The sequence below is a fragment of the Diabrotica undecimpunctata genome, chromosome 9, assembly GCF_040954645.1.
Source record: "Diabrotica undecimpunctata isolate CICGRU chromosome 9, icDiaUnde3, whole genome shotgun sequence".
NCBI lineage: Eukaryota > Metazoa > Arthropoda > Insecta > Coleoptera > Chrysomelidae > Diabrotica > Diabrotica undecimpunctata.
Window position 1 is genome coordinate 73,857,747 of NC_092811.1, and position 15,626 is coordinate 73,873,372.

Below are 15,626 nucleotides of genomic sequence, written 5' to 3' on the forward strand. Positions count from 1 at the left end.
TCATCAGTATACCAGAAGATTGTGAAGTGATAATCAATCAACTGAAATTCAATAATAATATCAAAATTCATAGAGGGAAAGCTCTAATTTTACCAAAAATAAAATATTTTTCCACAGAAAATATACAAAAATTCCAGAGCCATAATATTACCAAAATTGACTTTGAAAATCTTTACGCAATTAATAATATGGCCAAACAATTAGTACCAATTAGAGGAACAAATATTCCTTCGCATACGACTCCATTGGTGACCACCTCAGTCATAGCAGTTATTCTAATCTTGATCATTCTGTATATTATTAAACAAAGAAGATCAAAGCAACGGAACGAGCATGATATAGAATTACAAGAAGATTCCGGCATTGAAGAAGATTCCACAAACCAGCATCCCAAAAATAACTCCGTTATTTTTCGGACTCAATGAGGGAGGAGTTACGCCACTGGATTCCACAGAATCTGCACATTATAGGACAATAGAAACGACGCAATACAATATTATAAATAGAGGGACTTTTCAAATAATATAACTTTTGCTTCATATATTTTGCTAGTAAACTTTTGCTACTTAACTTTTGCTTCATAGTTTTTGTTTCATAATTTTTGTTTGTTAATTTTTGTAAATTTGTAAATAAAATAATTTTTAAAAACTCCGTTTCAAAACACAAAGTTATAATTTGGGTCTCTTTTTTTTGGCAGTGACTAACGTTGCGTAAAATAGATAGAAAAAAAATTGAAAGAAAAGATACTGTAAGTACATTAAAAGAAGCAACGACTTACTTTTGTTAGAAGTAAAAAAACAGGAGGTAAATTTAATAGCCACATAAGAGAGAGGAGAAAAAATAATGGAAAAAGGAAGCGATAAGAATATAAACTTAGAATATAAGAAGTTATAAAAAAGTGGACTTAAAATGCCTTGTAGAAATAGCGAATACATTACAAATCAAATTTTACTGTTGCAGGAAACAAAACAAAAATGAGTAGAAATTAGAAACATCCATAACTATAATATGTTTAATAGTGTAAGTATGAAAAACATATTTTGGCACATTGTTTATAATAAATCGAGCTTGGGCAGATAATGTGAGAGACTTTATTAACGAAAGTGCCTCTAAGACTAAGGGTTCAATTGCATTGTAATCCATTCAACTGCAAAGAAAACCACAGAAAAAAACTTAACTAAGAAAATACGTCTAAAACGTAAGAAAAGTATTAAAGCATTTCCAAGTATGTTATTAAAATAATAGCGCCCAATAATTAATGCGAAAATTGGTAGAGAATTGTAAGAGTATTAATGACCGCTTTTAAAAAATATATTCAGAAAAGGCGAACGAAGATTCTTCAGTAATGATAAGAATATCTCATTTTTGTACATAGTCTATGTCCAAGTGAGATGTTTTATCCATAATTTTATAGCTCTTTACCAAGAACGTAATACGACAGTACCAAGATGGATTAAGAGGATGCAGAGCAACAACTACCAAATGTTTCTGATAAAAGAACTACAAAGCTCCATTGATGAACAGAATTTGGATTTAGATCCAATGATGATATTTATAGATTCTCACTAAACGTATGATAAAATAAACAAAATCAAATATCTTTGAAGCAATGAGAGAACTTTATAATAAACACCAGTGCATCGAATATGCAGATGATGTGGCCTTACTAAAAAGATCAGAAAAACAAGTAGAGAAAGTATTTAAAAACTTAGAACAGGGAAAAGAGTATGTATTAAAATTAAATGATATTACATTGAAATACATGGCAGTAGAAAAAACGAAATTTGAAAATAGAAATTTGGAAATTAATACACAGCGGCAAAAGTACTGCTTCGAAAGAGGCAGCCAATTGGAATATTTAGGGGCAACAATAACAAATTGTAATGATGAATATCAAGAACTAAACAAACGAATAGAGAAAAGGTGTAAAGCAGTAGCGGTGATGAAGGAGATCCTATAATACAAAAATGTTTCAACAGCGAAATTACGAATTTATGCCACAATAATGAGACCACCGGTAATGTAGTGTTCTCAAACATGGATATTAAATTAACAAGAAGCAAATAAGCTAAAAACATGGTAGAGGAAAATTTTGAGGAGAATTTATGGAGAAATAAAGAGCAACAAATAAACAAATTAAAGATATTTATGAAAAAGTCATAACATAGAAAATTAGAAAGCAGTTAGCTGGCCTGAGCACATGGTACGAATGATTGCAGAGATAATTTCAAAATAACTAGTGGAATCTAAAGAGGGAAAGAAGGGGGGCTACTTAAAATGGTCGCAGGTAGCAACATCCGACTTAAGAAAAGCCGAAGTAGAAAGATGGATATAAAATCATCATAAGACAAGAAAGAATGGAAGAGAATACTAAAAAATATGGAAGCAATAGGATAATGTGCCACCAAAAGCCAAGGGCCTACATGGTCTGTAGTGCTGTTGCTAAAGTCAGTGTCAATATGACAATAATTTAAATGTTTAAACGTTAATAATAGAGAGTTTTTTTTAACTGTGATGTCTCAAACACACACTTTTCAATCCATACCGAAGAATCTCAATCACCCAAGAAACCAGGGAAAAACAATACAAACTCAATGTTCGATCAGTAATCAAATGTTAAACCATCGAAATGAATATACAATTAATATTCCATATTTCTTAAAAAAAAACTGTAACCATTTGTCGTAATACATGTACCACTCTATTTTTTAGTTATATGAATCGTATAGGTCTTTTGCTAAATAAACTATTTCTATCAGCTCATAAGTAAGATTTGTTGCTATAGCTAAATATCTAGATTTTCACATAGCCTTTATAATTTTTGAAGCATTAGGATCTTCGGTTTTGTCTCTGGTGGCTTGATAAGAGTCACGTTCTTTATCGGGATGTTTAGTAGGAAGAATCGGCGAGTGCAGGTTCGCCTTTGCCTGGTACCTAAAAAATTATTTTACATATTAATATTATTCAATTTGGCGAAAGTCATTATGTGCATATATAGGCTATTGATTATGTCCAAAAAAAAGAGATGATGTATAAGATGATGAACAACAATGAGTGCTAAAGACTGGAAAGTTTAGTGCAAGGACAGGAAAGAGTGAAAAAGAGTCCCGACAGCAGCAAATACACACAAAAAGCTATAAATAACATAGGGGAATAATCCACCTCCCCCAAGAATAAGATTTTGAATGCCATGGCGTTAGCTATAATGAATGAACCCTTAAAATGTAAATTTAACAATTCTACTGGGAAGACCGGTCCTGACTGAGCACAAGTTAATTTGTGTTTTGGTTACGATCGTAAGTAGATAGGGTAGGGGTCTTTGGGGCCATCCCTTAAATCACAACCCCTAAAATTGCAACCCCCGGTCGTAAATACCAAACGGCTTAAGGTAGGATGACGTGTGACATATCGTTGGAAAAAGGATGAAAAATGGGGTTGAACGCAGTATGTGTCTTGCGCATCGGAGCACGCCAAAAGAGCATTATATCATATCTTCGTTTCTATTGGTCCGATCGTGACGTACGAGGCCTCGTTGGAACGGGGAGGAGACGGAAAATACGTTGAGACAAAAAACAAAGTTGGTGGCATTGCCAAATGGGCGCTAGTACGTATCTTCGTTGCTATTGGTCTGATTTTGACGTATGGGGTGTCAAATGAAAGCGTTGGTGGCACAGACACACTGAAGCCAACTGTTTGGCTTCTGTCAAAGTTCAATATTAACTGTCAATTCTTCTTTTGCGTACAGCGCCTAAGAGAACGTGACAGACGACGCAGGACGTGACAGTTATGTGACAGGCGACGCAGAACGTAAAATGTTACGTGAAATGACGTGACATTCGACGCAGGATGTGACAATTATGTGACATTGGACGCAGAACGTGAAATGTCACATGACATTCGACGCAGAACGTGAAATGTCACATGAAATGATATGACATTCGACGCAAGACGTGGCATTTATGTGTCAGTCAACGCAAGAAGTCGCTTAACATAACACGTGAAGTTTTGCATAGGATATATTCAGTAGTAATATGAATCCCATCGAGTACATACATACAGTAATGGAATTTAAATAAAACAACAACATAAACAATGTATTTTTTTATTAAAAGAACTACCACTAAGAAGAAACATAGGATATATTCAGTAGTTATTTAGTTTTACATAGGATATATTCAGTAGTAATATGAATCCCATCGAGTACATACATAGAGGAATGGAATTTAAATAAAACAACAACATAAACAATGTAATTTTTTTTATTAAAAGAACTACCACTAAGAAGAAACACAGCAACCTTTATTCGTATATAGTTACAATTTTGTTTAACAAAGTTTTTAATTGTTTTAATAGACCGGCCAGGGTATCCCAAAAAGTTCCCAGCTAAACGTTCCTGCTGCTACAACTTTACGTGTGTATTCGCTGTACTTATAATAGGTATTGTTCTGAAAAAAGTAAATAAACCCATCCGTGTAGCGGAATGCTGATGTTATTTTATTTGGTATTGCGGGGAAGAGATAATTTATTGGTCCACGGTTTAAGACATCTCCAGCTTCATTAAATTCAGTATAAAAATTATCATCGTATAATAAATACGTTTGGCCGCTGTTTGTTTGAAATAAGTTATTTATTTTGGTTCTCCCAGGTATAGAAGGAAACATAAAACGTTTTTGAATTTTTAAATTGGAGAAAGATGCAGCGTAATACTGATTATTGCTTATAGTTACTAAGTGTCCCTCGGAATTCTGAAAAACATGTGAAACTTGCGTAGACCTAAACTCTTTGGGGAGATAATCGGTAATTAATTCAGGATGTTTTGGAAGGCGCATCTCATTTAAATCCAACTTCCATATGTATGTGCCAGATCCAACGTACATTCGATAATTTGGAAACTGAGAAGATGTAGCTAGAAACATGAAATCGGGATACTGAATTAGACATATGTTTTGTATTGCAGGTGTTGTTGGAAAATAGGTCCTGTGTTTTATTGTAGGTGTTTTCGGCACATAGCTTCTGTTTTGTGAAATTGTTGTTTGCGCTTGCGTAACTGGTTTTGTTGTTGGTATGTAAGAGGGAGCTACTTTTTACCCATATAGAATGCTGATTGCCTTTTTATCATCATCACCAAAACTTGTTACATTTTGTTGATACCAAGCATACATAATAGACGAATCAATATTACTATGTTCTAGTCCGAGGGAATGACCAATTTCATGCATTAGGTCAGCCAAAAAATTGGCTTTACCATCAGGAGCTCAGCCATTTCCTACATACCATCGTTCATTAGCATCAAGATGAATTTCGATACACTCACCGTTTGCGCTGGGATAGTATGCGTGGGCTAATACTTTTCCAGGACCAGCGAAATTAAATAAACATTTAGAGGTTCCTTGACAACTTGCTCGAAAATAATGATTATCTGGTACCACAGTTATAGTAATATCCGGCTTTGGAGAAGGTATTATTACTTGTTTAAACTTTAAATTAGATATTTTCTCTCATCTAGCGAAAGCTTCTGCATCAAAATTTATATAATCGGGATTACTAATAGCTTGAGGGAAATACCAGAGTAAATTCTTTTTATTCTACTTCGAATGAATTGCGTAGTTATTGTCGCCAACAGAACATCGAGGGTTATTCATCATCATATTCATAGTATCATTATTAATGTTCCGGTCACCGGAAGATTGTATCTTTCTTGAAATTCAACTAAGGCCATATCTATACTAGAAATAGCATTACTTGATGAATTTAGATATCCGAAACCTTTAAGAAAAGAACTAGCATACTCCAGAGTGCTATTCTCTGCACATACAGATACATAGAGCAACAATAAGACATGTAAACAGACAAGCATCTCGATTTATACAAATCTCCAAAAATTATTAATACAGTTATTTATACAAAAATCCAAACCCATCTTCTGACTCAAGAAGTTTTTGTGTAATATTAACCGTATTTTTATAAAGTATTTATTATATGGATAAAATTATTAATCAAAGAATTGGAATTATATACAGAAATATATTAAATAAATAATATGGTAAAATAGTGTGTGTTTGTTAGCAAATCGGATGAAACCAAAGCGATAACGTAGCCTCGCATAATTAAAAACACGTAAACATGTGATAACTAAATTTATTTTAATCATTCCATTCGAAAACCAGTAGACCGGAAATACAGCCGTAGATGCTACAATTTGTAAAATGTATGATGATAGCGGTAACCACATTCGCAAGTGTGTAAATGCTTTATCCTATAACGGGAATTATTTGAAGGAAAACAAAAATATAAAAGTGTTCAGTGAAATTTATAGAACACTACGCGTCGCTTATCTTTGAAACGGATCTATCGATGTAACCGTATGCGCATTAGGTTGACGCAACTTGGGCTCGTGTGTGGTGATGTGCGGTTCGGTCCTTTAAAAGACCGAGGAGCGCATTCGTTTGTCACAGTTCGCAGTTTTATGAATACACTACAAAAATATAATAAGTTGTTCACACTTCAGTGCAAAACATATCTGATAAAGGTAAGCGTTTTTTCTCTTTTTTTATATTTCTATGTTTTTATTATGTCCTGTATTTTATAAGATTTGTACATCTCTGTTCATATTTCATGCAGTATTTTATGAAAAATGTATACGTTTTGTATTTATTATGTCCCTTATGTCATTGTTTTTATTTCATGGATACTATTTTTTATTAGAAGTGCTTCTTTTCGTATTTTCGATTTCATGCATTATATTATTTTTCTCGTGTCATATTTCAATTTCACACAGTATTTTATTAAAAAATGTTTACTTTTTTCGATTTCATGTAGCATCTAACATGATTCGTGGCTTTTCTCTCCTCCTGATCATTTAATACATCGTCCTATTCACGTTTAAATGAAACAGAAAAACTATAGTTTTTCATATTGTTGCAGATGGATCTATCAAAACTAAATGCCGTCTCTTATATTGCAGACCGCAAAACAACAATAAAACTAAACGAGTTGCCACTTAATGAACCACAAAAAATACTAGCCGCCAAGCTTGTAAATGGTAAATTTGGTCAAGCAGTTTTGCTGGAACTGGAGGAAAACGTTGTGTTTCTGCCACATACAGTCACAAAGGTATATATTCCATTCATCTCAGACTTCGCAACTAAGAAGTATTCCATCATATTCTGAAAACTGCTCAACACTGGGGGTGTTCATCCAGCAAAAAAATTTGAAATAATAGAATAAAGAAAAGACAATAATTGATTTTTTCTTATCTTTCTTTTGAGTAGCCATAGCAGCCACGCATAAACAAGTGATTAAACAGTCTAATGATTTGCTTCACATTATTAAACTTCGTAAAATAATTTTTGATAAATTCACTGAAAGGGATCGTAAAGTTTGGACAATACGGTTAAATAGTCAAATTTGGAGATGTAATAAAGTAATTAAAAACAATAAACTATCCGTTGGGACAGTTAGAAAATTGTAAACTAGCATAGGACATTTTAAGCATTTTAGGCAAATTATTTTAAATTTTAATAATAAGTATGTTGTGTTGGGTCTTAGTTCAAAGTTACGCAATAGAGTTAAAAGTGAAAATGTCATTTCGTGTTTTGCTAGTCGAATTAAAACCGGGGTAATAGTAAATTAATGTCATAAGGATGTAGGAATGTTTTTGGCTGATGCTTTTACAATTTTTAGTAAAAAAATTAAAATTATTTTGAAAACAAATAGAATTTTTAAAGTCAACACTGCATTTTGCGGTGAATTCATTAAAAAATCGAGTGATAATGAAAGTTTAGATTTCAAATATTTTAACACTAAAAATGCTATTAGAGATACATCGACTGATTTACATCTTTGGTTTGAAGAAAACGTTAAATATAAAATTTATACAAAGTTGGTCTGAATTTGCAGAAAAAGATTCGGGGGCCACGCTATCTAAGGTAATTTCATTGGAGGTTAATATTAATAAAGTGGAAATGGAAAACGGCTCATCCTTCATTAAATCACCAATAGAGATTCAGAAAAAACGAGCGTGCATTAATGTTCATAATTTCGATCAGGCCTGCTTTTATTGGTCCATAGTTAGTGCTTTGTGTCCTGTTAACATACATGCTCATGCTCAGAGAGTATATGCTCATGCCCAAATATCCACATTATTCTACTATTTTGCAAACGGATAAATTAGAAAGACTAATGCCATTACGCCAAATTTCAAAATTCGAAAAATTAAACACCATATCAGTCAATGTCTTTGCGCTAGAATTAGATGTAGTGAACGAAAAACAATTTTATGAAGAAGTGCCTTCCAGACTGACACCGAAAAAGATGGAAAAGCATGTGAATTTGCTCCTAATACAAGATAAATATTTTCCAAAATTAAAAGATTACGATGCTCCGCCAGTAGATGACGATGAGACTGAAATAAATTTTCATTATTGTTGGATTAAAAACTTGGAACATTAGTAAAATCACAATTAAACAAGAGCCACAAAAAAAATATATTTGTGATCGCTGCCTAAATTATTTTAGCAGTGAAAGCAAACTAGCAGAGCACGAAGAAATGTGCTCAGATATGAATAAATGCAAAATGACTATGCCTTAATATGATCATGAACAAACGACTTTATAGTTTATGCCGATTTTGAATGTCAGTTACGTAATTTTCAGGATTCCAATGAGACATTGAGTAAAACAGCAAAATATCAGAAACATGTATCTTTTAGTGCAGGTTATTATTTAAAATGTGCTTACGATGACAGCGTATCTTATTTTAAGAGCTATAAAGGCATTGGCTGTATGGAGTGGTTTGCAAAAGAAATGGTCGAAATTTCCACATTTTTAAATTCCAAAATAAAGACAATTGTACCTATGGTCGAGAAGCCTAGCACGAATGGAGCAACTATTTGCCATATTTGTGAGAAACGCTTTTTGGCTACAGATACAATTGTTGTAGACCACGATCATTTTACGGGACAAGTACGGGGATTTGCGCACCAAGCATGTAATTTGAACTTTAAAAAATTGTTTGTCGTGTCCATCGTGTTTCACAATTTTAGTGGTTACGATTCGCATTTTATGATTATAGATCTTTGCAAACAGGGACACTTGAGCTTACTTCGCATTAATAAAGAAAAATATATTTCATTTACATTACAGACTACACGAGATCAAATTAAATTACGATTTATTGATTTGCTAAGATTTATGGGAGCTTCACTCGACGAATTAGCATAAATTTTAGACACATCGGAAAAGAAGATTTTAAAACGAGAATTTAGTCAATTAGATGATGATACATTCAATTTGATAACGTGTAGAGGAGTATTTTGCTATGATTACATTGACAGTACAGATAAATTAGAGGAAACTTCTTTGCCTTCAAGCGATCATTTCTATAACAAATTGAGTGATGAATATATTAGTGATGAACAGTATGCTCATGTGCAAAATGTTTGGAAGGAATTTGATTGTAAAAATTCGGGCGAATATAGCGATTTGTATTTGAAAACAGATATTCTGCTGCTGGCTGATGTGTTTGAGCAGTTCCGGCAAAAATGTCGAGACACATATAAATTAGATCCAGCATGGTATTATATGCTCAAGTATACAAAATGTAAATTAGATTTATTACAGGATAATAATATGATTTTGTTCATGGAAAAAGGTATAAGAGGTGGAATATATGTTTGTAATAATAGATATTCGGAAGCTAATAATAAATACACATCGCTTTATGATCACACAAAGCCCACTAAGTACATCATGTACTTAGACGTAAATAATCTGTATGGCTGGGCAATCAGTGAAGCTTTACCAATAAGAGGATTCAAGTGGATTGAAGACGTTACCAAATTTGGTGTAAACTCCATTAATCTTCCCGAAAGCAATATCGATATTATGTCAATACAGGATGATGCGAAGAGGGCTATTTTTTCCAAGTTGACTTAGAGTATCCACGTGAATTACACGATAAACATAAAGATTTTTCATTTGCTGCCGAACACCGCATTCCGCCCGGATCAAAATTACCAAAGTTAATACCAACCTTATATCACAAAACAAAATATATTATTCATTATAGAAATCTTAAACAGGCATTATCCAACTGATTAATTTTAACAAAAATACACAGAGTTTTGAAATTTAATTAATCTGCGTGGCTGCGACCGTATATTGAGTTAAATACCAACTTACGAGCAGCAGCCACAAGTAGCTTCGAGAAAAATTTATTCTAATTGATGAATAATGCCGTATTCGGTAAGACGATGGAGAACATAAGACGTCATCGTATTGTAAAATTATGTAAAAAATGGCATGGAAGGTACGGAGCCAAAAATTTGATTGTAAGTTTTAGATTCCAGAGTCACACAATCTTTAGCGAAAATTTGGTAGCTATCGAACTTAAGAAAGCAGAAGTATGTTTTAATAAACCCCTGTTTATTTACTCTATTTAGCATCATCTGTAAATCTTCGATGTTATCGGCCAGTATAACAGTATCATCTGCATATCGAAAATTACTTATTGGTACGTCAATAATCTTGATGCCCTCGTTGTACTCTTCCAGTGCCTCTAGAAATATTTGTTCAGTGCACAGGTTGAAAAGCAGTGCCGAAAGAATACAGCCCTGTCTAACCCCTCTCGAAATGGTTACTTTTTCACTCACCATATGTCCATTCTTCATGTGGGCTGTTTGATTCCAATATAGATTTTTTATAATCTGGATGTCCTTAGTGTCAAGTCCTGTAAGATCAAACCTACAATCAAATTATTTGTGAACATTTATGCTTAAAGTTTTTATATAATGGAGCATACTAAAAGTACGGAACTGCTTATAGACCATATGTTTCGCCAAAAATGTTTTACAGAATTTAGTGAAGAATTAAAATACATACCGCTAGATTATATTATACGAACTGTACGACCTACAGAATTGTTAAAAATATGGCATAAATTGCCTGGAGAATATCGAGGAGAATTTAACTTGCAGATACTCTTCCCTGCTTCGTACATTATAACAGGCCATATTGAATCACTCACTGGGATGGACCACCTGATTCTCAAGCTTCATGTCATTTATGTAAACTTGCTTTGGAACAAATAAAACTATTTAACTAAATATTGTTGTTGTTTTTCCAATATAATAACGTATAATAGATTGACGTGAGTCAGTCATCATGTCGCAGTTGTTGAGAGTAGATAGCACCAATTACATATTCTCATTTCAACCTCCCACACCGATCGTGTTGGATCCGAACAATGATTATGAAATAGCTCTTCGATTTTTCCATTCCTACAACAGTATACCAAACATTGAAAATACCAAGTTTTATTACTACAATGACAAAAACAAATTGCAACAATTTGATTTCCCCGATGGATGTTATGAAATTGCCGATATTGAAGAATACATACAACAGAAATTGGGTGCTAATAATGTGCTTAAACCAGAAACGATATTTAGTCTAAAACCTAACCACAACACGTTAAAGTGTCAAATATTCAGCAAATATAAGATTTCGTTTAAGCAACTGACAGTCTTGGTACAGTATTTTGATTTTCCCCTGCAATACTAAATCCAGGACAGACACATTCTTCAGATTGACCTGTTAGGATTATTAAAGTATCAAGCATACGCTTTGAATGCAACATTAGTACCGGAGCCTTCGATGGTAACAGACCTGCTCACACGATCTACGAATTTGTCATACAATCAAATCCTGGGTACGCAATTGACGAAACTCCACACAATTTGTTATATATACCTGTTGTGCCGCAACGAGAAATTACCAATATCACTATGTTGGCTGTCGATCAAGAAGGACGACCTGTAAACTCTAGAGGAGAAGAGAGCACATTGGTGCTGGAACTTAGATCAAGAGGGAAATGGGATTAATAATAAGGCAATCTACTGCCCACAGTACACCATTAGTTGTGCAGCCGTCTAAGCGACAACATCTTACGTCCTCGTCTAAGCGGCAACATCTTACGTTAGCAAACAAATTGTTTTTACAATCACTTGGTTTTAAGGATTTTGAAAATACCATGGACCCAACGAGTTACAAACGTAGAAGTGTTAAGAAGGCTACAAAAGGATTGTGAGGTAATAAAGCACATCAAAACAAGAAAGCTGGAATATTTAGGCCACATCACCAGAGGTGCGAAATTTGAGATATTAAGGCTCATAATGCAAGGTAAAATCAAGGGTAAAAGATCCATAGGAAGACGAAGAATTTCCTGGCTGAGAAACCTAAGAGAGTGTTATAGTTGCAGCTCAGTAGATCTTTTTAGAGCAGTCGCCAATAAGGTACGGATATCTGTGATGATAGCCAACCTCCGATAGGAGAAGGAACTACAAGAAGAAGAAGGTTTTAAGCTGAAAACATGACAACCATGTATGGAAAACGATCACGTTCAAACAGCATAATGCCCCCAATATTTGATATTTATCGTAAGCCGATGTTTGACGAGTCGATTTGAAAGGCCGAATACCGAACATATGCACCATTCATCAAATCATTCAACTGCAATGACATTGTAGAAACTGCGCAAGGGAGATGGAAACAATGCGGGGTCCTGGTATCGTTAGAGCTGTACGTGCCATGACATGTTACACTCAAGAAGATTCCAATTATATGGTTATGGCAGGCTGGAATTACCCTAAGGATCCTATTCTACATGCTGCAGATCATTCATTCAACATACATATACCTCTTAAGCATATATTCAACATTTTCAATGATTACGTGTGGCTGTCAAACAATAAGACTAGTTCGAGCTCGAAACGACAACGACTGCATAATTGTCAAAGAAAAAACTTAAGGCCATGTTACAACTGTCACGATTAACATCACTAACATTGAGCTCACAGTCAAGCACATATTTCCCAATGATGATATTAAATTGGAACTTATGAAATCCATTCAACAAGATCAATCTATAGTTATTCCATTTAGAAAGTGGGAATTACATGAATTACCTGCCATTACCAAAGGCGCTAGACGTGAAGTTTGGGCCGTTAAAACTAACATATCAGTTGAAAGACCACGTTATGTCATTGTTTTCTTTCAAACCAACATTGAAAAATTCGTGCACCCTCCAATATAAAGACATTGGCTGGACCCTGGTCTACCTGGCCTTTCGGCATACGACCATTAGCGGAACCGATACCCCTACGAGTCCGACACCATTTGAGGGTAGCGTGATTACATAAAGTAACGCGGGGCTCCACCCTTCCCGTAGTACCTGTGTTGCGGTACGCACACCCTCCGTTAATCCTGCCCCCCCCCCCCCGGGACGGGTAGGTGAACGCAGGTCGAGGCTCGACCTCGCACCTCAGTCGCCGCTGAGGAGCTCTCCTCTGCCACTCACAAATCTCCCAGGTGGGTGCGTGCCGTAACCCCACTCCATTAATGGGGAAAGGGCGTGTCAGGGACGCAGCACGTTCAACCTCACGTGGTTCTGTGGAATGAGAGTAGAGTGGTCCCACGAGAGGCTCGTCTCGGATACTAGGAATGTAGACCAGTGACCGTAACGCCGAATTGCCCTGCGTGCGTTTCTACAAACCCGATACCTCAAGCGACGGCTCTCTGCCTCTTCATTCCTTCCCAATAGTCGCCTCTTACGACAGGCAGGGAAAATCGCCTCTTCCGTATTCTTATCTCCGCGAGCCGAACGGAGAAATTTTAAACCAACAGACGTGACAAGAATTCAGCTGATCCCACCTTATTTAAAATGTCGATATCCAAAGTATCAGATTATCCTTAAATGAAGAATATTGGCTGAACGAGAGAATGCAGTTGGATTTTAGCAAAACTGACTATAATGATGCCTACTTCAATTATACTGAATTCTATCCTAGCTACATACATTCCTAACAAAAGCGTCCTCTGCTCGATTTCTCAGCTTTCAAGAATCACACATTGTTCGTCATCGATTGTTCGAAACAAGAAGAAAGTATGAAAGCATCCACTGTTGACGTAAACTCGATTTTGAAGAGAATAATGGTTTTCCCGAAAATACCAAAGTCTACTGCATTATAATTCACGATTGCGTAATGGAGTACTTCCCTCTCACCGAAATTGTAAAAAGTCTAAATTAGATGCATAAAGTGTCAGTAGTACACGAGCAGTCATCATGAGAGTAGCATTCGTAGACATTCAGGGATTCGTTGTGGACGGGTGGTTTGTTCCTAAAGAACTTACCATTGAAATTGATATAAAACGAAATCATTACGTATTTCTGCCACAGAAAACATTCAATGCGCTATATAACGAGGATAAGAAGACTGTATCATACGTAGAGAAAAAACTGCTTGGAATTCGGTACTCTGATGAAGAAGTTGAACTATTTAAAATAGAAATACTAGAAACCAAAGCAGAATATTTGGATAAGAAACGTCACATTTTTGGAGTTTTCCCCCTTATTATTGATGTTTGCAAAGTAGAGAAAATATGGGAATTTCAAATAAACGATGGCGGCCAGTTGGATGGCTGGTATGTGGCGTTGAGGCCGTAGAAGTAGCCTCTGGGGATGTAGGGGGTGATGTACAAGAAATATAAGTATGAAAGAAGTACACCCTATCGTGATAGGGTTGAAAAAAAGGGTGAGAAGTAGAAAATACGCAATATTGTTGTAATAATATTGTTGGAATGAATAATTTGCTGACAGAGTTGGTTAGGTGGCGTTGGGGCCTGTGTAGATGTACAAGAAAGCCTCCCCTGACGTCAGAGGGGGTGTGTGTTCGAAATGGTAAAGAAGAAGCGGTGAAAAGATGAGTAAAGGAAATTTTATGGTGTTATGTAGATATTTAGTAACAAAATATGATAAATGGGGAAATTAGGCAATGCAGATACGTCGTATATATTGGTCATTAGCAAGCTAAAAAGCAACGATTTAATTTTTTAGTATTAAATAAAATTTAATTTTATTCATATAAAGAAACGAATTTTTGCAATTTAAACCATCAACTAGATACGCCCACTTTCTGATAACGCGTAAAAGTATATACAGTTTTAGAATTAAGAGAAAATGATAATTTCATTTTATTCGAACGAATGTTTTGTAATTTAAAACCATCAACTGAATACACCCACATTCCGATAATGCGTTAATGTATATACAGTTTAGAATTCATATAAAGAAACTAAGGTTTTGAAATTTAAACCATCAACCAGATACACCCACAGTCCAATGGTGTGTATTTGCAAATTACTAGTTAAAAGGGGCGTAAAATTCACAAGGGATTTCCGAATTAGCTGCTATTTAAGCAAAAATCGCGGATTGCCATTTCATAGAGTTTCCGTCATTGTGAGTGTGATCAATACAACTAAAAAGTAAGTATATATTTTTTTATTTAAATATTTGCTACTTGTGTTCAGAAGTCTTTTGTCTTCTTCTTTTATGTTTAATATTATAATTTTACCTTAAAGGCCTGAAATCTACCCAACAACATAGCATTTGCTGGTAAATGCTTTTTTTCAAACCTTCTTGTGTATGTTCTTAAGTTATGAGTTTCGTTTGAGTCCTGGTCCTCGTCTACCTGCTATTACAAGCTGTAGAAACTCGTAGGTAATGCTTGAGTCCTGGTCCACGTCTTTTGTCTTCTTCTTTTATGTTTAATCTTATAATTTTTTCCTTA

General features: G+C 34.8%; 1 protein-coding gene across 1 annotated transcript in view; it reads right to left on the bottom strand.

Annotated features, from left to right (window-relative positions):
• Positions 1–682: 682 nt before the first annotated feature.
• The window catches only part of LOC140450148 (pyruvate dehydrogenase phosphatase regulatory subunit, mitochondrial), a 767,651-nt gene continuing 752,707 nt past the window's right edge, over positions 683–15,626 (bottom strand). The window contains exon 15 of the mRNA XM_072543593.1: positions 683–2,934. Within this exon, the coding sequence (XP_072399694.1) occupies positions 2,802–2,934 (133 nt within the window). The 3' untranslated portion in view covers positions 683–2,801. The remainder of the gene's footprint in view (positions 2,935–15,626) is intronic.